The sequence below is a fragment of the Eutrigla gurnardus genome (assembly GCF_963514095.1).
Source record: "Eutrigla gurnardus genome assembly, chromosome: 22".
Lineage (NCBI taxonomy): Eukaryota > Metazoa > Chordata > Actinopteri > Perciformes > Triglidae > Eutrigla > Eutrigla gurnardus.
This window is the reverse complement of record NC_139933.1, coordinates 16,390,334-16,413,883: the sequence shown is the minus strand read 5'-3', so window position 1 is coordinate 16,413,883 and position 23,550 is coordinate 16,390,334. Positions and strand designations below refer to the sequence as shown.

At 45.8% G+C, this 23,550-nt stretch overlaps 1 protein-coding gene across 1 annotated transcript in view; it reads right to left on the bottom strand.

Moving 5' to 3' along the window:
• The window catches only part of myo1d (myosin 1D), a 78,215-nt gene that overhangs the window by 5,290 nt on the left and 49,375 nt on the right, over window positions 1-23,550 (bottom strand). Inside the window, exons 17-21 of the mRNA XM_084001842.1 lie at window positions 22,349-22,572; window positions 21,551-21,689; window positions 20,887-20,991; window positions 20,676-20,789; window positions 14,324-14,478 (exon numbers count right to left, since the gene is read on the bottom strand). Coding sequence (XP_083857968.1) covers window positions 14,324-14,478; window positions 20,676-20,789; window positions 20,887-20,991; window positions 21,551-21,689; window positions 22,349-22,572 — 737 coding nt within the window. The remainder of the gene's footprint in view (window positions 1-14,323; window positions 14,479-20,675; window positions 20,790-20,886; window positions 20,992-21,550; window positions 21,690-22,348; window positions 22,573-23,550) is intronic.

The window sequence follows — 23,550 nt, the reverse complement described above, 5'->3', positions numbered from 1 at the left end:
CTGTGAAGATGATTTGCCACAAACACTCAGGACTTTCAGGAGGTGATCGAAGATGTTTCCTCACTTCTAACTGTGATGACCGAACCATTTTTACAACCACATTCTTCTTATTCCTGCTCGTACAAAAATACAGTCTGACTTATATTTACATGTTGGTTAGAGTGGGCACAGCGATAAGTGGCTTCGGTGGAATAGGAAGATACTCGGCATGGACAAAGATGGAGAGTGAGAGATGAGTGATTAGAGAGCAGATTCTGTGCCCAGAGTAGGCAGCAACACAACAAATACATCATCCGATGCATGTGCACGTGAGACGCATCGACAAACACGAGGCTGCTGGAGTTCAGCGTGCCGATGCTGATGGGAGCAGGAGATGCTGCTGGTCTGTCAGAGACTCACTAACCCGGCCAAGTGATGCTACTTTCTTTTTCTTTAAAATCAGTCTCCTCACATCAATAATTCAGATGGTGAGACCTCGCTGAGATCAAGAGAGGAAGCACACGTCTGTTTGATGGTCAGCAGGCACCATGGGACACAGAACCATGCTGCCTTCATGAACCAGGATGCCTTCATGAACCAGGATGCCTTCATGAATCATGCTGCCTTCATGAACCAGGATGCCTTCATGAACCATGCTGCCTTCATGAACCATGCTGCCTTCATGAACCAGGCTGCCTTCATGAACACGATGCCTTCATGAACACAATGCCTTCATGAACCATGCTGCCTTCATGAACCACGCTGCCTTCATGAACACGATGCCTTCATGAACCACGCTGCCTTCATGAACCATGCTGCCTTCATGACCCACGCTGCCTTCATGAACCAGGCTGCCTTCATGAACACGATGCCTTCATGAACACGATGCCTTCATGAACCATGCTGCCTTCATGAACCACGATGCCTTCATGAACACGATGCCTTCATGAACCATGCTGCCTTCATGAACCACGCTGCCTTCATGAACCAGGCTGCCTTCATGAACACGATGCCTTCATGAACACGATGCCTTCATGAACCATGCTGCCTTCATGAACCACGATGCCTTCATGAACACGATGCCTTCATGAACCATGCTGCCTTCATGAACACGATGCCTTCATGAACACGATGCCTTCATGAACCATGCTGCCTTCATGAACCATGCTGCCTTCATGAACCAGGCTGCCTTCATGAACACGATGCCTTCATGAACCAGGATGCCTTCATGAACCATGCTGCCTTCATGAACCACGCTGCCTTCATGAACACGATGCCTTCATGAACCACGCTGCCTTCATGAACCATGCTGCCTTCATGACCCACGCTGCCTTCATGAACCAGGCTGCCTTCATGAACACGATGCCTTCATGAACACAATGCCTTCATGAACCATGCTGCCTTCATGAACCATGCTGCCTTCATGAACCATGCTGCCTTCATGAACCACGCTGCCTTCATGAACCATGCTGCCTTCATGAACCATGCTGCCTTCATGAACACGATGCCTTCATGAACCATGCTGCCTTCATGAACCATGCTGCCTTCATGAACCATGCTGCCTTCATGAACACGATGCCTTCATGAACCACGCTGCCTTCATGAACCACGCTGCCTTCATGACCCACGCTGCCTTCATGAACCATGCTGCCTTCATGAACCGTGCTGCCTTCATGAACCATGGCCTTTTCTCCTTGTGCATTAAAAGCATCATCTCCACATTTCTTCAGACACAATCTTTAAAAAAACAAAAACAGGGACAGTGCAGACGCTTTTAAAAACATTTCAGGAAAACTCTCCAGCTTGTTCAATATTTGATTGGGATGAGACTACATCGCTACAAATATCACAGAGCGACCTCATTGTTGGGAAAAATATATATATTTTAAAATGATACATTCATTTTGGTCATTTGGGCCAATCCACCTTTCAGTAGGCGGTCTCTTTCCCTACAGTCCTCGCCTCCACTAGCCTCCACCCTTTAACATCAGCCTCTCTCATCCTCTCATTGTCCCAGCTTTAGTGTCTCTAAATCTGGACTTTTCACAGGAGGAGAAGCAGAGAGAGAAAGTGTTCAGAGGTCTGAATGGATGAAACAGTCTGGCCTCATCTGCTCCAGTGTGCTCCAGTGTGCTCCACAAAAAAATTGTTTAGAGTCAAGAAAAAAATACCCTGAAGACAAACAACAAATAGAGCAGTGAAACCGTTGTGCAGCAGCCGTCTCGGGTTATTTCAGCAGGTTTGCTGCATCGAATCCACCACGAGGCAGCCGCTGCCTGCAGCGTTTACCAAGCTGACAGAGTGCAGCGAGTCCCGGGTGTGGATATCTCCTTCGCCTGCCTCTAATTGTGCGTCCCCCCCTTTCACAGTCGTTATCTTTTTTTCTCCTCGCTCTGGAGGAGAAATAAAAAGAGCTGTTCTCACAACGGGAGAGATTACTAAGTAGGTCGTTTAAAGAACGGGTGGAAATGCACTGACAGCAAGAACGGTATTGATTGGAATCGTGTAAAAAAGGCTGAGAGGCCGTCCCCCATTGGACACTTTAAACTTTACAATATCACAAACTCCCACGAGGCTCCACGTGAAGCCTGATCCCTCACGAAGAGTCAACACGAGCTCCTTTAGTTAATATGCTAAGCTAGTAATGCTGATTCTTTATGCACAGTAAGCAAGATCTGGGGTGCTGCAGTAGCTGACTATCAAGGCCCACCCTCCTCCCCTGAGACTTCTTGAATAAAAATGTGATGTGTGAATTTATTTCCCAGCTCGGTTTTCGGGTTGGAATCCCTCAAACTGAAAACAAACTTACTGTAGCTTAAAAAAGACAAGAAGAGATCAAGCAGCTTCTGTTTTATCTGATGAAAACTTTAACAAGCAGCAGCTCGACTCTGCGTTTCATCTGATCTCCACTCGACAAACCAAGACACGAAGCAGCGTCTCAGCAGACGACTATTAAAAAAGGAGTTTTGTTCTATAAATGAATGCGAGGAAAGTGTGTTTGACATGTACAGATAAGTGTTTAAAGCGGCATTCGAGTGATCTACATAAAGTCCAGGGACTCTGGTGCAGCTCCAAAAACACAGAATCACTTCCCTTAATATTGCAGCGAGAGAGACAGATTCTTTTGTTTATGTCAGGGCTCAGTTTACCTTTAAATAATACATTTTCTGCATTTTAATAGTCTAAAATAATTCACAGCTGTGGTTCTTTGACACTTTCACTGGATCTCGTGTTAAACTCTCATAACACAAAGTTGAAACTCATTTTTTTAATGGGACGCTACGTCTAAGTCGCTTCATGGCCGTTCTAGTCAAGACCAACCTCCTGTGGCCACGGCCCATAATTCCTTGCAGTACCCCCTGAGGAGAGCACATAATAAAGTGAGTGCTGGTAGGTTGTCCACATGGTCCCACCTCCCTGTTTTCCCAGAGGGCAGCGGGTGAATGGCCATCAATACCAGCGACTGATTCAAGCTGCTCGTGTCCACAGATGTCCCGCTCAAACAAAAGGACGCACTTCTCACCTCCACGTCTCGCCGTTCAGGAGATCAGTGGGAGGTGAAACACAAACCGGAAACGTAGCAGGTCCCTGGGGGATCCCGCCGTTGCTCCACAGATGGCGAAGGCCGCCTCACACTGCGGGGCCACAAAGGCCAAACAGCAGGAGAGTCAAACAAGTGTGCGCCGGGTTCCTGCCATTGTGGTGAGCTAGATCTCCACCCAGCGATCGGCTGCCTGTTTGGGCCTTTCAGAAGGACGATCCGCCCTCTCGGGGCTGAAAACACATCAGGATCGATGAGCCGGCAAACAAACACAAGAGAAAGACGAGGAGGGCCTCAATTAGTTGCTCATCATGGGAGGGAGACTGCTCACTTCTCGAGAGTCTGCGCCTCCAATTCTGTTTATTAAAAGGCAATCAATACGTCAATCAAAGGGTCATCTGTTTTCATCGACTGGCGGTTCACTGTTTTGTATTCAGTGGTGGGGAGGACTGGAAGAACGATGAGTCACCATCAGGGACAGGGTCGTCTGGGTGCTGCTCTCAGCTTTACTTCTTTACTTCAATGCAAGGACTTAACGATCTGGGCGGCGTGTCAACACATGAAAAACTATTCATATTCATACTGGCACGAGCATGAAACTGAAATAGTGCCAACGTGGGAGGACAGCAAGTAAAACTCACCATTCTGTCACGTTGAATTAGAATTAGTCCTCATTCAGCGTCACCTAACGTTACGTTTCATTTTCAATGAATTCAAGTGACATTGTGGTGACGGAGGGTCTGGACAGAGGAAGTCATGTGCTGTACAGTTTTGTAAAAGCCCTCTGGAGTCTAATTTGTGATATGGGGCTTTATAACAATATTGGGGCTGGAGGTGAGATGAGGTCGGCTGAAACGCAGAAAAGAACAGATGAAATGGAAGGACGTGGAGAGAAAGCACGTACGGGAGGACGAAAGCAGAATGAAGAACGTCGGGAGGGGAGATTAACGGTAGGTGGGAGGTGAAGAAAGGAGGAGCAGATGAAGAGGAGGTGAAGGAGGAGGGAGGAGTGTCTAATCATCAGTGGCCTGACGGCGGTAGATGGTTTGGTGCTGTTGCCGGGGGAAACGTGAGTTTTGGGGGTTGGGTGGGATTCTGGGGAGAACGTAGAGGTCACTGAGGAGATGCAGCATATAAGATCCCAGACTGTATTTCATTGATGCTCTTATCACAAGTGACAGTAAGATGGCGGACGACGCTAAGTGCTTACATTAAAATACTCTGCAGGAGGAGAAGCTCCGATGGGAAAACAGAGGCAGCTTCTCTGAGAGCCAGCAGACCAGGAGCAGATTAAATATAGCTCACACCAGCAGATGCATGTGCATATAGTACAGATCCATTTTAGAGCATTATATATTTATATACATACATATACAGACTATACAGTTGTTGACTAAGAAGAAGTGCCTTAATCAGGGGGCAACTCCTCTCTGATTGTATAGAAGTCTATGAAAAAATGGTCCTACTTCTCTCTTGATGTATTATCTCAGTAAACATTGTAAACATGAGTTTATGTCTCAATCTCTAGTTTCAAGTCTTCTTCAATCCAGCATGATGTTCATTTAGTACATGATGCTCCATTTAGAGTCAAACAGACCAGAAAGCAGGGGATGCTTTAGGGCGGGGCTACCTGCTGATTGACAGGTCGCTACCAAACTAATAGCTACTAAGACGACTTTAACACTTAGCTGTAAAGTTGACCTTGGTTGCTGCTAGGGGCGTCGTTCAGATCCACCCGTCGCTCCTCATCAGTCCAAATATGGTAATTTCCTTCACTGGTTGCAAAAATACAAGATTGCAACGTCCAAAATGCTGAAGTCAAAGCTTGAAAACCGTAGTTCACAAACAGAAGGTGTATCAGAAGTAGACGTCACCATGACGACGTCTACTTCTGATACAGTCTGTGGTAGACGGAAGGATGGAGGCTGAGCTGAACTCTAACGCAGCATTTAGGGAGTTAATAAGTTATTATTCCGAAGGTAGGAATGACTCACTTGTTCACTCGTCACACAGCAGCTGAACATTTCTTTACCTCCTTTCAGACCTTGTGTGAGTTGGAGTCAGGGCTGTGTCTAACGACTGATTTCACGACTTTTATATCGATTTTTCTATTTTAGAGTAAAATAGGTAAAGGGGACTTCAAAAATGAAAATATTCACTATGATTAATTGTCTCAACTCGAATTCCAGCACTTGCTGACTGCACACACATTTTATTAGTCAGTAAATATTTTGATTAATAATCTATAAAAACAGCTGCAATAATCCAACATACTGCAATAATATAAATTAGAAAACCGACACAAAAACAAGACATGAAATAATTGTTAGGAAAATGATGAGGGCGTGATCTATGACACGAGCTCATCCTATTTGCACTCACCATCTGTTCGTAATTAGCATCTGATTTATGGAGAGTAATTATGCAATCAACGACTGGCGCTGCGTTTTAAATGCATTTAGCATTCGAGGCTAAATGGCAAAGTCGGGATTTGTCTGAGATCAACAAGCTCAGACATAAAATCCTCACGACCCTGAAATGGAAATGCTTGTTTAATGGCATTCTAAATATTATTAACAATAACTGTGGCGGCAAATTACACTTCAGAGGTGGCGGATCTTGAATGCATAACTTGATCCTTGTGAAGCGAAACTTTCATCTCCTCCCATTTGGATGCGTTTGACATGAGGATTAATAAATCTCTGGCATTGTTGCAACGCTGAAGGACGTTCAGATCTTTCCAGCTGCTGTGGGAAGATGAAACTACAACTATCAGCAGTTTTCTGCTCGCACGCAAAATATTAGAAAACAGAGACAGATCCACAAAGCTGCCATTCCAATATATTCAATTTGCAATGATGTATCCAATCCAGAAGCAAATGCTTTTTGCTTGTATATGAAATGATGAACATAGTTTTTTCATGCTAATTTTGAGAGGCTTCATTCAATACTAGTGGAGAGAAAACATCCACAATCCAAAACACCATTCATACTAATATTCTATATCGTCTATTTGCATCTGTAGATTTTGCCGAAATTCACCAAAAGTTCACAGTTTTGCCTAATGTGCATATTTAAACATGACATTTCACAAAACTTTGAATGTATTAGATAATTGTCTAAATGTAATGTCGCGCCTTCCTTTCAAACATGAGTCAGTAATCAGCAGCATCTTGTGACTGATAGATGGATAGATAGTCGTTCAGGTTCTGGTTCCAGCCAGTCGTCTGGTCCTGAGGCCGGTGCCAGCTCCTGTGCTTATGCTGCATGATGAACACACCACACGTTGCCACCAGTCGGGCTAACACTCTCCGTGTCTGTGCGAGAGGGAACCAAGCGGTGAGAAAAAAGGGGTTGGGCTCGGCGCCGGTGATTGGGCGCCGGCTGCAGCGTGAAAAAGAAAAGTAGGTCAGACCGAGTCTCTTTCATTCATGCACGACCTCTGACACATTTTCACACCTTTAGATATTATCTCTAATGTGCACTTACGCAGCCAGCACGCATCAACACAAGCTGGCCGGGCCGCTCGCCATCCCTCCCTCCCTCCCTCCCTCCCTCCCCCAGCCAGCCTCCTCCCCCAGGCTGCAGCACGGTGCCCATTAGACAGCAGGACTCCCCGCCGGCCCACATAACAATGACTCGGAGTACCCGTCTCTCCCTCTCGCGTCTGTGACAGAATTTGTGCACTCGTGTTGCGATTTGACTTTTGCAAATTGGTGGTTATGTAACTTCCATGCAGAGGACCCACAAGTCCTTTTTACCCACTGAGCATGCTTGGCCCTTCACTTTGAGACATTTTCTACATAACCTTCCTTTAAAAAAAGAAACCCCCCGTCTTAAATGGAACATTCTGACAGATTACAGACATTTTGGTTCTTGATATCTGGCATCGTGGACACGTTAGAGGGCTGACATCCCGCGCCAAGATGTCTTCAGATTTAAGCTTAAATATAAGCTTTTCTCTGACACGCATCTCCTCTCCGTCCTCGCATGTTCAGCATCTTTTCTTCTCTCCCCCCTAATCTCTTATACTCCTCTCCTATACTCAGCTCTGTCTGTGGTCTGGGATGGGATGTGCTGTTATTATCTGCAGCCAGCAGGGCTATTAATGGATCGCATACCCACGTATCACACAAAAACATGGATCCAACGGTTGCCATGGGAACTGCATCCGCAGCGCCCCAGAAAGAAGGGAGAGAGAGAAGGAGGGAGGGAGGAGAGAAGAGGAATGTGAAGTGAAAAACAAGAGGGGGATGGAGCAGCGGCGGGGAGGAGGATTAATGGAGGAGGAGGTTGTAGAGAAGGAGGGATGGAGGGAAAGAGGAGAAGAGAGAAGCACACATCTACCGGGTGGAAATATTTGATTCAGCAGAACGGGTGACCTTGGTGAGGAAAACAAAGGCATCATGGCCTTCTCTCTCTCTCTCTCTCTCATCCTTCTGTTATCTTACAGTTATAAATTATTTTAGTTGCATCTTCTGCTATAACAGAAAACACACATTTATTTAACAATCATTTCTTATTCATCATTCCTCTGTGCAGCTAAAACACCCAACAACGGATTCTTCCAACAAGGAAAACATGAATATATAGATTATAGATTATTTTTAATCAAAAGGACCAAACCAGTGTGTTTCTTTATATGCTGAACGGGTATCACAAGAGAACATGGAGGATCAGTCCCCCCCGAATTCCAGGCATTGGCTTGCATTGCTGTCCGTACAGTACAGAATGTGACACTGCAGCTTTTAGATCAACATTCTTTAAAAGAAAAACGGATCCGAACCCAACCCTGCACTTCGGTCCGATGATGGATACTCCTAGTTATAACTCAGAGTGCTGCTAGTTGTACTAGATCATCTAATCTAACTGTGGAACAGTCGGAGGGGAAAAGATGGTCATCCAGTTCATTCATGATCCTTTAAAAGGGGAGATGATGAGAACATCCATCTTTGTGAAACAAACGAAAAGGGAAACGATGAAGAAAGCAGAGAATCTCACACCCTGATTAGTTACCTGAACCTCAACCCAATCAGGTTCAATTTTAGCAGATCATAATTTAACAGATTTTAACACCCCCCCCCCTCCTCCTCCTCCCAAAGCAGCATGGCTTAGCACTCCCCCCCCCAAAAAAAATCCCTTCTGCAGTGTCAGGAAGCAAAACATTCAGGTCTTCAGGGAAAGAAGGGAGGCGGAAAGAGAATATGACCACATCGCTCTGACAGATCAATGAAGGGCTGTGTCCTGCACGCTACTGCTGACTCATACTGTTGAGAGGGGGGGGGCAAAGGGCGGCGGTGGAGGTTAGAGAACAGTAAGAAGAGGAAGTATGAATGGATGCAGCCAAGCTTGAAGACGGATGTGAGGGAGGTGAGACTGTAAACACAAAAGAACTGGTGTACAAAGCACAACGTTGTTATAACAGCTTTTAAACATGAGGTTTTTTTATTTTTCTAACCATTCAGGATTCAACGGGTCCGTCGGTTCGCCAATTAGCTGCAAACTGAAATATCTCCACAGCGATTAAATGGATTTCCATTAAAGGTGGCGTCTCACATCGCGTCGCCCTCAGGGAGAGTTTTAATAACGTCGGTGGTCGGCTTACTTTTCATTCAGGCTCATCTTCAGGTTTTCTATTTCAACGTGTCCAGTAAATACCTGCACAGCTAATGACATCAGCTGTACTTCCTGTTTACCACCACTTAGCGAACGTTAGCACGCTAACACGCTAATCTAAGACCCTGAACGTGATAAACATCTTCGGTGCTAAAGATCGGCATGCTAACGTTGATCAGTACTGCTCATTTCTTTGATTCTCTTCCTTTTCAATATTCTCTACAATTCACATTGTTTTAAAATATGTTTCTGTTGACCTTATTGTTTCACTGTAGAAAAACAGCAACAGGACACATTTAAAAAGAAGGAAAAAGCCGAAGAAGCCCAACGTTTTTGCTGAGTACACAACCTCACACCATCAATAATTGATCACAATCACAGCTGGGTATCGAACCTTGAACGTCTTCGGTTACACCTAATATTTAGTCAAAGCTCTTTACTGAGTCTGCCCACATTTAGAAACAGAGTTGCAGATACATTTCCTGCCCATCGATCAATCAATCAACTATTTCAGCATTAAAAGCATCCATCGACTGGATGCACCAAAACACAGCTGCTCTGGTTGATAACTTCCCGTCAATGAGTCCCGTCACACAAACGCACACAAGCAATTTACTGGGTTTCATTAACCGCCGTGGACGCCGGCGGCGGTCGCCGGGGCCAACAGCAGCCTTGTTGCTACAGAAACAATCCTCAGGGCTTTTCTAAGAAACCAATTCCAGCCGCTCACAAACACGACGGCGACGGGAGGGAAGAGGAGATTACGTGAACCGGGGATTTACAAAGTTTCGGTCAGGACTTTGTCATCGGGTCGTGACCGGAGCGGGAGAGACGGTCAACAACGTGTTTTAAAGGAACCCGGGTCACTTCCACCCGGCACAACATCACTCTTCTCCTTCAACAGGAACACATCTTTAAACTGCAGCACAACACCCGTGACAATCAGGATGTGGATGAATAAATCAGCTCAAAGCTATTTTGAAATTCAGATCTTTGACAGAGAAATTAATCAGAAGAAATAAAAAATGACAGATCAAGTTGAACGATTTCCCAGATTCAACGTAAACTCACACGACATCGTCCTATGAGAGGGCCTAAACTTCTTGCTCAAGGGCACGGCAGTTTATTTTCTCCCTGTTTGCAAAGTTTGGTATATTTTAATGCGTCATTGTAAAAGATGACCAAATGATTTGATCTCAGATGTTCAAATGTGTTCATTGTAAATAAATGGCCGATGCTGCGAGTGAATCATTGCAGCGCCCTCTGCAGGCTGAAATTCTGCGATATCGCCAGCAGAACAGACGAAGCATCAAACAGCTTGAAGTGTTTACACTGACATTAGTGTTAAATCGATGGAAATGGGACAAAGTGGAGCTGATCTAGATAACCTGTGTATAAAGATGAGTGTGGCATTTCTAAAGACAACAGGTAAAACCTGTAGAGGTCGATTAACGGCAAATTAAAACACGAACAGATCAGCAACAACACACCAGGGAGACCATTTAAATAACACGATGAGTCTAGTTAACAGTAACATCTGGGTCAACGGGAAACAAAGGCTCTGCTCTAATATAAATCCTCCCGCTATGAGACGCTTTGGTCATCAACCGGAGAGGAGGAAGATCTCCCAAGCCGAGTGTCTCATTGATTTTGTGTGTGACGGATGCAGAGTGTCTCTGCTGGCAGTGCTGCAGTCAACACACACACACACACACACACACACACACACACACACACACACACACACACACACACACACACACACACACACACACACACACACACACACACACACACACACACACACACACAGGAAGAAAGGGGGTGTGGCTCTGTCTCATCTAAATATAGCCCTCAACAGCAGCACAGCCTTAAATATTTCATCGTCTCCTCTCCAGAAATGAAGAAGGGGGAGCCGGGGGAAGACAGAGAGAGAGAGAGAGAGACAGAGAGAGAGAGAGAGAGAGAGAGAGGGAGGGATGGGGTGAGGGGGGGGGGGGGCGGGGGGGGCACAAAGGGTTCCTGTGATGGAGATGAGTATAAAGGGGATGTAGTCAAAAATAGGAAACATGAAAGAGGGAGAGGGGAAGAGGAAGGATGGAGGCCAGAAAGGGAGGCTGAAGGCTTGGGAGTCTAATCCCCCCCCCCCCCCCCCCCCCCCCCATTATCCTCCCCCCCCACCTCCCCCTCTCTTTTATGTAAAATAAGAATGAAGTATTTCTGTATTTCTCCAGACAACTGGTGCGTCATGGTCCATAAGAAGGTTATCTTCTTATGAATGCATTGCCCAAATCTCTGAATAGCTTCAGTTCAAAAATTCATAACATTAAAGAAACAAAAAACAAAAACTGTCAAAAAACAAACAAACAAAAAAAAACAAAAAAACAATTCAGGTGAAACTCAAGAATCCAGACACGTCCAACGAGGAGAAGAGGGTTTTATTCCCGGCCGCGGTGTCACTGCGCTTCAGCCTCACTTTGAGTTGTGTTGCTTTGTCACCACTGTAAGCCGCCCTCCTCCTCACTACCCTCCTGCTCCTCCTCACCACCCTCCTCCTCCTCACCACCCTCCTGCTCCTCCTCACCACCCTCACCATTCTCCTCCTCCTCACCACCCTCCTGCTCCTCCTCACCAACCTCACCATTCTCCTCCTCCTCACCACCCTCCTGCTCCTCCTCACCACCCTCACCATTCTCCTCCTCCTCACCACCCTCCTGCTCCTCCTCACCAACCTCACCATTCTCCTCCTCCTCACCACCCTCCTCCTCCTCACCACCCTCCTGCTCCTCCTCACCACCCTCACCATTCTCCTCCTCCTCACCACCCTCCTCCTCCTCCTCCTCACCACCCTCACCATTCTCCTCCTCCTCCCCCTCACCACCCTCCTCCTCACCACTCTCCTCCTCACCACTCTCCTCCTCCCCCTCACCACCCTCCTCCTCCTCACCACCCTCCTCCTCCTCCTCACCATTCTCCTCCTCCTCACCATTCTCCTCCTCCTCACCACCCTCCTCCTCCTCCTCACCACCCTCACCATTCTCCTCCTCCTCACCAGCCTCCTCCTCCCCCTCACCACCCTCCTCCTCACCACCACCCTCCTCCTCCTCCTCACCACCCTCACCATTCTCCTCCTCACCACCCTCCTTCTCACCACCCTATTCCTCCTCCTCCTCATCCTCCTCCTCACCACCCTCCTTCTCACCACCCTCCTCCTCCCCCTCACCACCCTCCTCCTCCCCCTCACCACCCTCCTCATCGTCCTCACCACCCTCCTCCTCGTCCTCACCACCCTCCTCCTCGTCCTCACCACCCTCCTCCTCCTCCTCCTCACCACCCTCCTTCTCACCACCCTATTCCTCCTCCTCACCACCCTCCACCTCCTCCTCACCACCCTCCTCCTCCCCCTCACCACCCTCCTCCTCCTCACCACCCTCCTCCTCTCCACCGTGCATATTGTGCTGCCCGTGTTGAAGGAGAGATAAAGGTTAAAGCCACATCTGTGGGACGCTGCATGCAGAAGATCGTACTGTGAAGACACACGAACACGAGGACCGCCTCTCAGGAATTCCTACACACACACACACACAGCTCTTTGTTCTGTCAGTGTTGTACAGTGATGGATGAGACAGGGGGAGGCCTTTTCTCAGCCCGACACCTGCAGACAAACCGGCTCCACAACGCCACCAGATACCATCACAGAGCGGAGGAGGCAGCGATGCAGGCAAAGCTGCACACGTGCACGCCAAGATAAGCAGATTCAAGCACCTCTGTCTGCGTGCACAAACGCTGTCGCTCTCTCTCTCTCTCTCTCTCACACACACACAAAGAGAGACATATCGATGCATGTGCCAGACGCTTGTGGAGGAAGTCAATTTGATTATCAGTGAAATGAGAGACGTCGGTGATCTAAAAACACGCTTCGTTAAAACAGGAATCACAGAAACAGAAGCAGAAACATGACCAAAATGCCTGAAAAAAAATGTGATTTTCCCGGCAAATGTTTCGGTGGAAATCTTCTCAATTAGTGGGTTTTGATTGTCCGTGGTTTGTGCAGGAGAAGAAGAGAATGTCAAAACCCAAAAGTCTGTAGATCCAAAAAAACAAACAAACATGGATGCAGCAACTGTGATGTCACCTATTTACTTTCTGAAGGCAGGATTCTTTGATTTATTTGTCTTTTTTACATTTTCTATTTAGAATATTATTCACTTGGTTGAGTAAGAAATGCCTTTGGATGGATGGATGGACTTTATTACAAGATTGATTGTTTTTGACAGTCTCTTCTTCTGCTGCAGAAACTGAGATAAACATGGATGCAGCAACTGTGATGTCACCTATTTACTTTCTGAATGAAATCTTAATTTTGCCAAATATAGGTATAAATATTTACATATCAATTTGATTTTTGTCTTTTAATATTATTTACTTGGCTTACTAAGTAATGTCTATGTAAACTGTTATTAATATTCATTTTATTTTGGTGTCACGTTGAGTGAAGATCATTGACAGAAGGAGAGGGTGACGAGGGAGGAACTTCCCTGGGGGGGAAACATTTGTGTTAAAATGACTGAATACCAATAAATAGATAAAAAGAGAGTATAAAGTATAAAGTGTATTTTCTGCAATAATCTGATATTGTAGCGATATGAAACGGGCTGATCCTCCGTGAAGGAGAGGAGGAAACGACTGCAGGGTTTGTGGATTTAAACGATATATCTTTCTTTGCTGCTTGGAAACAAAATGAATGCGAGCGGTCCAAGTCTCCTTTCCTGGAGAGATCGCTGAGCTCAGATTAAAGGCATACTAGAGGTCAAGTGGGGACAGCTGTGACTGTGCACTCCATCTGCCCCGTAATCCTCCTGCAAGAGGTCAATAGCACACACATCTGGGCCAGGACGACCGGATTTGATGTAGTGGTTTTGTTTTCAGTCGAGAAAGTTAATTCACTTTGTTATTTCAGACTTCGCCTCTTTCTGTTATTCTGCAGGAAGTGAAACTGAATGAAGAGCACTGGGTTTGAGTGAGGACGACTTCCTGATTATTAAATAAAAGACCCGGTGGCCGACCTCCCCTTGTTTTTAATCACAAACTATATGCAGGTTTGTAAAGCCTTTTAGGAGGATTAACTTAATTTCCACGGGTGAAAACCTAAAAAATATGTGTGGTAACCGCCACTTGACAGCTTACCTCTTGAAGTGGCTAAGCAGGGCACCGACCAGCTCCCCGATCCGGTTCTCATTGGCGGGCACCATGCCCTGCAGGCACACCACCAGGTCCCTGCTGTCCTTGGTGTGGAACACGACCAGCTGGTCCTTCCCGGGGGACACGCTCATCCCCGTCACCTGATACAGAGAGAGCAGGCAGTCAAACACATGTACACATGTACACATAGTCCAACCATCCGCGCTGTAGAGGACCACAAACGTTACTCAGGCGCTGCATATCCGGCAATTTGAGTTGCCGCAACCCAGAGGACGTGACGAATCACTGGTTTGGTTTGATTCATCGCGATTAACTTCCACCGGCTGTAGAAGGAGGACACCGGAGGGAGCTGCGGGATTAAACTTGTTTTTTGTTTGATTGGAAGAAGAAAAACCGTGACGATAAAACAGATCAGATGAGTCGCCCCCTGATGGCCAGCAGTGAGAATGCAAGTTTAAGGCACTTCATTGGTTTTTATGTCTCAGAACTGGAGGTTGCCGGCTGGTTTTGCCGCATTCCAAGTCTGCTCAACTCTTATTGGTGCACAGTGAGAAAAGGGGGCGGGACTTAGGGAGGGTCAATTGCCTGAAAGATAAATGCTCCGCTTTTTGGACGTTCATCCTTTGTGAAAATAAACATTATATACTCGGTTAGTTAATGATTGACATTATTATGGGATGACTTATTGTGATCCCTAAAATAACATAAATCTTATTCATTATACCAGTCTTCACACCATTAAGTCCAATAATAAACATGTCCGTGACGCTGTGATTAACTTCTTCTTTAGCATGTGATTTTTATCGTGCATGCTACATTAAGATTAAATCTGTCACATAAAGACATTGAACCTCTTGTAAAAAACTGAGCCGAAGCAAAAGCCGTAACACTCCGTATCTGCTCTGTATCGTAACCTTCCAGGTTTCTCCCACTCGAGGCTTAAATCAGCACTCGCAGTAAAGATTTATTGATCAGCATCCCGACGGGCCGCTCCAATCGTTCCACTCTGAGGACGACACACCAAGGAGAGCGGCAGGGAAATCCCCGTTTTGCGGTCGGGTTGTTTAGCTTTACACATCTTCACAGTCGACACAACAGGAAGAAAACCGATACCCTCGCAGGTGAACGTATCTCTGGAGAGAAAGCAGCTCATTAAACCCTCGTTCCTCTCTTTTATACTATTATCTGTCTTCCGTTTAGCCCAGCTTTTCCATCTCCTTTCTCATTCTTTGCCTTTAGGTATCCAGCCATTTATTTCTCTCTTAATTTGTCTGAGCCGGTCTCAGGTGCTGCATGTGGAGGAAACGGCCCCGGGGCCTCCAGTCAGGTACATTAACATCCTCTCACTAGACCGCGATGCTGAGACAAATCCTCCGTCTGGGGAGGGGACGGGCTTAGACAGGTTGCTCCCGGCGGCTAAACATCCAGCTTAGCTTATTTAGCTCCAACATGTCTTCTAGAAACAAACTACTTCACGTAATCACCGTGAATTAAAGCCTGAAGCCACGCCCCCTCCGTCTCGCAATCCACCCGCAGTTAATTACATGGAGCCGATTGCATTTACATTTATATTAAAGGCCTAATTGATTGGAACGACAGACAGTGTTCTAATGAGTCGCGTAATGATACATTCTGATTTGTTTCCTTGTCAAACAGTTTTTTTTTTGTTGCCTCGATTCACCAAATCAGTTTGAAATGTGAGGCATTTATCTGCCGAGCCATCTGTCCAAGTGTTGGTCTGGCCGACCCACAGCAATCAGAGACGACTTGAGGATGATAATAATACATCTCGTTAGTGCAGCCAACTTGTTTGTGTCGATAACAAAAAGGCTTCTACGTGCTGAGAAAATGCATGTTGGGTTGTTTATTACGGCGCACTTTCAAGCAAATATGTCAAACTGGTGTTCTTTGGGTTTTAGGCAAAATATGCACTATTGAGTACATCACCTTGTACTTGGACCCTGACAGGCAGCAAAATTAATATGCATTTCAATGTTGGCGCCTTGAGGTGCTAAATTCATTGTTGGGTATCTACGAGGGATTTCCTCCTGAGAGGGCGCTACACTTCTGCAACGTGGTTAGAGACGTCGCCCTGAGAGCAGCCGTGATTAGCATTAGCTAGCAGCAACGCACAAAGAGGGCCACATAAACAAAGCACAGAGAAGCTCTGATCACAACACACACAGAGGGAGGGTGAACGTATCTTCCGTTAAAGCATATTTTGCTTTATCTTCCCAGAGAAGACAGTTGTTTGCTGCTATGGCAACGCTCTAAATATGGGTTTTGGCAACTTTAGAACGCGGCATGGATTGTTTTCTGCCGTATTGCAGATGGTTTGGAGATGTGGGTCACAGCAGCTTGTCACATTTGGTCCAACATTTCTGCCAACATTTTTGGTTGCTGAAGCTTGATACTGACTGCTGGTGGACTCGTCTCACGGTTTGATCTCGTATGAGGGTCTTGAGTCCTCCCTGCAGGCTCTGGTCTGATCGGTCTGGCGAGGCCTTATGCTCAACATGCTTGCATCATTAATATCCTACTCATTGACAGTCTATTGCAGGTCTGTCAGTTGTAGAAGAGAGGTTTCTTTCATTTTCCTCGTGTTCAAAACACGACTCAATATGTTTGAGAAAATGTGGGAATATGACTCATCTCACAGCTCTACTATATGTTTGGGTTTGCGTGATGAAAGCACTTGTGGGTGAACTCAACCCGACGCGTCGTGGATGTGCGGATGGGACTGTAATGGTTTCTGTCGAGTGCTCTCTGGTCTGATCCAGTGCTCTGGTTGTCATGAGGACAGTTTGAACAGCAGGTCCTTCCAGTGTATTCTTAGTGGTTATTAGGGGTTATGTAACACATCCCAACATTCCTGTACAGAGAAGTGGAGGAGGGGGGGGTTAAGGTTTTGTGCTCTATGATTAAATTATATCACTTAGCGAGCTACGATGTTGTGGATTTCAGTCAGTGATGTTTTACTGAAGATTCTTGATCCGCATGCAAGTTGCAAGTCTATGACTGCATCTGTGTGAGGTGGAAGTTGGAGGAAAGAACCAGACTGAACTGAAGAGGGGGGTGAAAATGAAAGGTGAGGAAGAGCGAGAGGAGAACGAGAGCCGCGGGGATCACAAATAAGCCTCGCTGGGAGACAAAAAAAAGGGGGAGAGAAAAGAGCGGAGACTGATTTGTGCACATGCTTGAACGACACCAGACATCAGCTGATCTGCCCTGCCGCTCGGTATCCATGACAACGCTGTCTCTTGGGAAGTTGGCATGACAACAAGGGGAAGAGAGAAGCGGCGGCGGCAGCAGCGAGAGAGAGGAGAGAGGAAGGGGGGAGACGGAACTGGAGGGGGAGAAGGGTGAGGGGAGGTTGGGTGGGGGAGGAGGCAGAAATAGAAAATTGTACTTGATGAGGAAAGAAAAGATGGTGAAAAACAATGGAGATGAGTCACTGATGGAAATATCGGATATTCCACCATTTTCCTTCATCAGTATGCGTTCTATTGGAGGAGACGGCGTGTGATGATCTCACTTGCGCTGCACAAACGTGGTGTATAAATCCTTTGGCAGACAGTAGCTGGCTCCTCACTTAAGTACCAGCCATCCATCAGCTCTCATGGCGCCCTGCAGGAGCAGCAGTAAACACACAGCGCCGGGCAGCCGTGGAGACGCTGCGGCGTTAGCCTACCGGTGCTAATCAACTATGAGCTAACTGCCTTCCTCCTCTGTTTGACCTCCTCCGATCGATGGCTGCGCGTCACGCTGCTTTCGGCCTACAGCTCGGCTCCATCTGCCCCCCCAACCCCCCCACCCTCTGCTACATGTCTAAGTCTCACCCGCGTTTACACTTTTTACCACCTTGACCACTTGACTCACCCCCTCGGCGTGACATTTGAAAAGGCCCGGTGTTCTGGATACAGCAGGGCGGCGTGGTTATAACCAGGGATTTGCTGCTGAGAAGACCCAAACCAGAGAAAATGTAACTATATATTTTATAAAAACACAGCTGCTCACTGTAGTTTTTAAACAAACATACGGGAGGAAATCGTGCATTTGCATAACAACACTGTGATCTAAAGCATCTCCTGCTTTCTGGTCTGTTGGACTCTAAATGGACTATAATGTACTAAATGAACATCATGCTGGATTGAAGAAGACTTGAAGATTGAGACCATAATCTCATGTGTACAATGTTTACTGAGATAATACATCAAGAGAGAAGTAGAGTCATTTTCTCATAGACTTCAATAAAATCGGACTTAATTTTGCAACCAGAGGAGTCGCCCCCTGATGGCCAGCAGAGAGAATGCAAGTTGAAGTCACTTCAGCACTTCTAGCTCAGCTTACAGCTCTCCATATGCCTTATGTCTCAGCTCAGTGTGTGTGTGTGTGACTCCCGTTGAATGAACAATAACTAACATAAAAATTAAAAAAATCTCTCTCCTCTCTTTGCAACCATCTGTGTCAAACCCTTCTCCCCAGTTCACTCCCAGATGCTCCAGGCTTTGCTTGTCCGTCTCCGTCTCTCTGCTAATTCCCTCTCGTCACTTTTGTCACATCCAACACTCTGGCGTCTCGTCACAGTTGTCACCACACACACACACACACCGGCCTCATATCTCACTCACTCCACCAGACGACAACGGGGGGGCTCGTCTCGGAGATTAATGCGTTACCCCTACACTTCCTGTCTCGGTCCTGCCTCACCTTCAAGGTTCGTGGCGATAAATGTGTCACAGCGGAGCAAAACAGGAGATTTAATCAGAGAGATCTCCATTAGCTTATTAAAATGCTGCTTTACTCCTCTCCATTCACCTTCAACCCCATGACTACGTTTGCAAGGGTCTATTGGATTTTTATATTTGGGCATAGGGACTGAGCAGGTCACGAGAAAAAAAAGACCTCATTCAAGATACTCTATTTTATTTCCTGTTGATTTTGGCGGTCCCTGTGGACAAACGTGGTACTCCAAGCTCCAGACTCTATTTAGAAACCTCATTTTACCGCAGCAGGGTCAAACTGACAGACCTGCCTGAGGGATGGTCTGTTATGATGCCTCGTTATGCAGGTCAAACGAGGCACCAGTATTACACTGCCATTTTATTTACTGTGAGGAACTTTTAACTGCTTATGAAACCGTATAAGAAAACTAGAGAAAAGGAAATACATTCCACCTTAAATGCAACAGACTGTGTCAGTGCTTGTGAAAGCAACAAGCCAACACACACACACACACACACACACATTTGCCATGGAGACAGCCTCGTGTGCCGTGTGCATGTAGCCGGCCTTAACGGACCTATGACGGTGTGAATATGAATTAAAAGCAGCCAATTGGAAAGCCGAATGAGATTTTTGCATATTGACAAGTTGCCACAGGACTAGGGGCTGGTGAGATCCTGAAACCGGAGATAATAGCGTCACCTCGGCCGCAGCTGCAATCAGACAGCAGCGCGAACGCCAGCAACGGAAACATCAAGTACAAGAACATCACAATAAAAAAAGGAACATTTCTAACGGAGAGTCTCCAGTTGGGATGCAACTCACGATTAATCCATATTCAAATTATCGTTCGGTCTATAAAATGTCAGGAAAATGTCAAGCTGTTTTGTCTGACTTACAGTCCAAAATGCAAAGTGATTCAATGGAAAAATTATGCAAATCCTCCTTTCACAAAAATACGATTTGTGCTTGTTAAATGACCTTAATTGTCTATTGATTAAGTAAAATGTCTCTGTTTTGGACATGCAGAACTCTAGTGCACATTCACAGAAATGTAAATGACACTATGAGAAGCATGTTGAACATAATCCTATTAATGCACCGGGTCTTGAATAATTAAACTATTCACACAGTTTATTCTAATGAAGAGGCCGAGAGAAGCTCTTATTCTGGAAGGATCTTTGTATAACGAGGAAGCCGCTGTAATTAAACTTGGCCAGAAGCAGCGTTTTCCATATCAAACAGTTCATCTAAATGACTGATGCTTATCCTCTATTAATTTGTCCATCTTTTTTTATTCATTTTAAATTCATGGAAATTCTCGGAAGCGATAATGGGTTGCAGAAATACAACTACGTTGTCATGACATCCGTACCTCCGCACTTCAGATGAATCACAACACTCTGCTTTCTGAGCCGGTAAAATCAGCAGTGTTAAATCAAAAGCAGTTGTGCATAAACCACGTTCACTCTTATCTGCTGCATGGGAAACCGTGTTTTATGGTTGTGCATCTAGAAGATCTCTTCTATGTGAAACCTCTTTGCACCGACATGCTGTTCCACCTGCGTCTATGAGTGTGTGTGACAGAGGAAGAGGCTGAGAGGAACCATACGTTGTAGAGGGGGATGCTCTTCATGGGTTTGTACTGCTTCAGGGGGTCCAGCTTGTACAGGTGGCGGTCAGTGACGAGCACCGCCCGGTCCTCCGCCTTGTGGAAGCGGTTGATCTGGCAAACACAGAACACACACACATGTAGACAGCCTGCAGGGAGACCAGGGGCAGTCGGGTTGTTTGTGGTTAGAGACAGGATGAGCGCTTGCTACCTTACGCACGTTGCAGGAGAACAAAACCCTCATGAACTTGTCTTTCCGCTGCAGCTCGCTGGAAACCAGCGTGAAGGATGAAGCGGCGTCGGGGCTGTCTCGCTTCTGTCGGACACAAACACAAACACAGCGTGGCTTTCATCCCATTCCATATGATACGGACATCATGAATCTCCTACTGAATCATTTATCGTTTAAAAGACAAGTTCAACATTTACAGTCTTTGACCAACGCAGACACGACACACGTTAAAAAAAAAGTGTTATCCATTTCCTCATAACGGAACTTGGAATCGGCATAAGTCGTTTAATGACAGCTGATTGGCAGACATCGTTTTGTATCAGAAGGGGGTCAATTTCTATCCAATCACACGAGCCACATAGCAGAGGTGACGTGGATGAACAAAACACACAATGTTGCTATTTCTTTTTACATTTATTCATCCTTTATTTCTATTTTTAGGGTTTTTCCCACTAAAGAGATGCAATAAAACATGTATTTCTTAAAGTGATTCCAGACGGTTTTCGTGGCATTTAACGCATTTTTGGATTATGATTATGGAAGAATATTGTGAATTGCAATTGGTTCGGTTTATAGGATAACACACACACACACACACACACACACACACACACACACACACACACACAGCCCATCTACTCACCAGGTAGTTTCCTTCCCAGGCCCTCTGCAGCCCCAAGTCTGCCCTGTGGCCCTTCAGGGCCTCCAGGCTGGCCACCTTGGCCCTCACCTGCAGGGCCTCTTCTGGAGAGAGGCCTTTGATCAGCGTCCACGCCCACCACCTGGAGGTCAACGCATCCAAACACACAAAGAGAGAGAACTCAGAGCTCCTACCGACCTTTCACTCACACGTCCCGACAGCCGGCGTTATTCTGCACGAAGGCGATTTATTCGCACTTCATCCGGTTTCAAACAGAGAAAGGCAAACTAACAGACGTCGGGATGAAAGGCAGTGATGAGTCTTTGATGGAGGAGGAAAATCAATGGCCAGTGTGAGCCGGAGGCAGAAGGAAACATGTGTAAGATGCTTCAGACGGACTCATCTGGACGGAAAACAACACTGCAGGCCGTGTGTGTGTTTCCTCCCGCCGTCGGGTCGGACACACTTTTAGTTCAGACAATTCAGGAAAAGTGATTTTCATTTATAAAAAGAAAGTCATTTTAAAAACGTTGCTGAAGACGATCATCCTCTGCCTCTGTTTTAACGTTGAAATTGAGGATATAGGAGGGTGTATTTTTAAACCCTTAAACGCAGTTTTACTTTTTATTTCAGACAATAAACCTTTAATCTGCTCTTTAAAATGACCCACTCAGCACAAATATAGATACGATATATAATAATAATGATAATAAATAAAATAAATATTACTATAATCATAATAATAATATACTTATATATAAAAAAACCTTTCTCTGGTTGTTGACATGCCAGCAATCATACCTGTTGTAGATGCTCCTGAGCGACTCCTCGAACTTGCGCAGGACTTTGGGGGGCGTCGGCCACTTGACGTGCCGGCCGTAGTCCTTCATGGACCGCACGTTCCGGAAGCGCCGGTTGACCTCGCGGACATAAGATCTGACCTTGTAGCGCCGGTAGGCCCGCAGGATGACGAGGGCCGCCCTCATCCGCCGGTATCGCATTCTGGCGATGGTGCCCCGCCACACCTGGACACAAGGGGGCGACATAATTAACACGGAACTGCAAATTATGGATTAGACAGACAGATTATTAAAATAAATAAAGATCAAAGGCTGAGATATCCTGACTTTTCATAGGTTAAACATTTTAAGTAAAAGATACCATGAAACTTTCCTGCTTGATTACCGACATTCAGACAATACGTTTTTTGAAATGTACCTTTAAATATGCAGAGAAGGCACCGTTTTATTTTATGTCTTATTTGCAGAGAAGAAATTTGAACAATGAATAAAGCCATGTCCAAAATGTTTGTTTCATTTGTTGAGATGTTAAAGTCTAAAGGTTTTTGCACTCAGTAAATACCTTAAAAACAAAAAATGTTTTCGATTCACCATGAAACTCCCCAGCTGATTACTTACATGAAGACAATTATTTCACATATTAGAAGTTTTCTGGAATGTTATGTTTAAATTCATGCATTTTCACTAAAGGTGGAATTAGTAGACACAGAATGAAAATAGACTTAAATGTCTATTTTGGATGTTTTCTTTCCTTTAGTCTGACAGAAGACGTGCTATGGAAGCAAAACAGCCTACATTCCCCATGATGCACGGCAAAAAGACAAATGACCTTTGTACTAAAATCTAAATCAAAGTCTAGAATACAGCTATAAATACAGCTATAAATACAGCCGTAAAAGGTAATAAACAATTGTGTATTGTTACATGCTTTTTTCTTAATTTGCAACAATTTCTTTGTTGCAACATGTTTATTTCTTACATCAGCGCCCGTGATGTTTGAATAACATAGATCAGTCTGAACTAAGGACCCCGAAACCCGCCTGTAACCAAACATAGGTTGAGTGGCTATCAGACCCTCTAAAACATGAATAATAGATGGTAGTGAGACCCCCGGGACCCATCACTCCTGATCCGCCCCTCACTAAAATCACCACCATATGCTCTCTCCCCCTGTTCACGGTTACAATTGACTCCACTGTACCG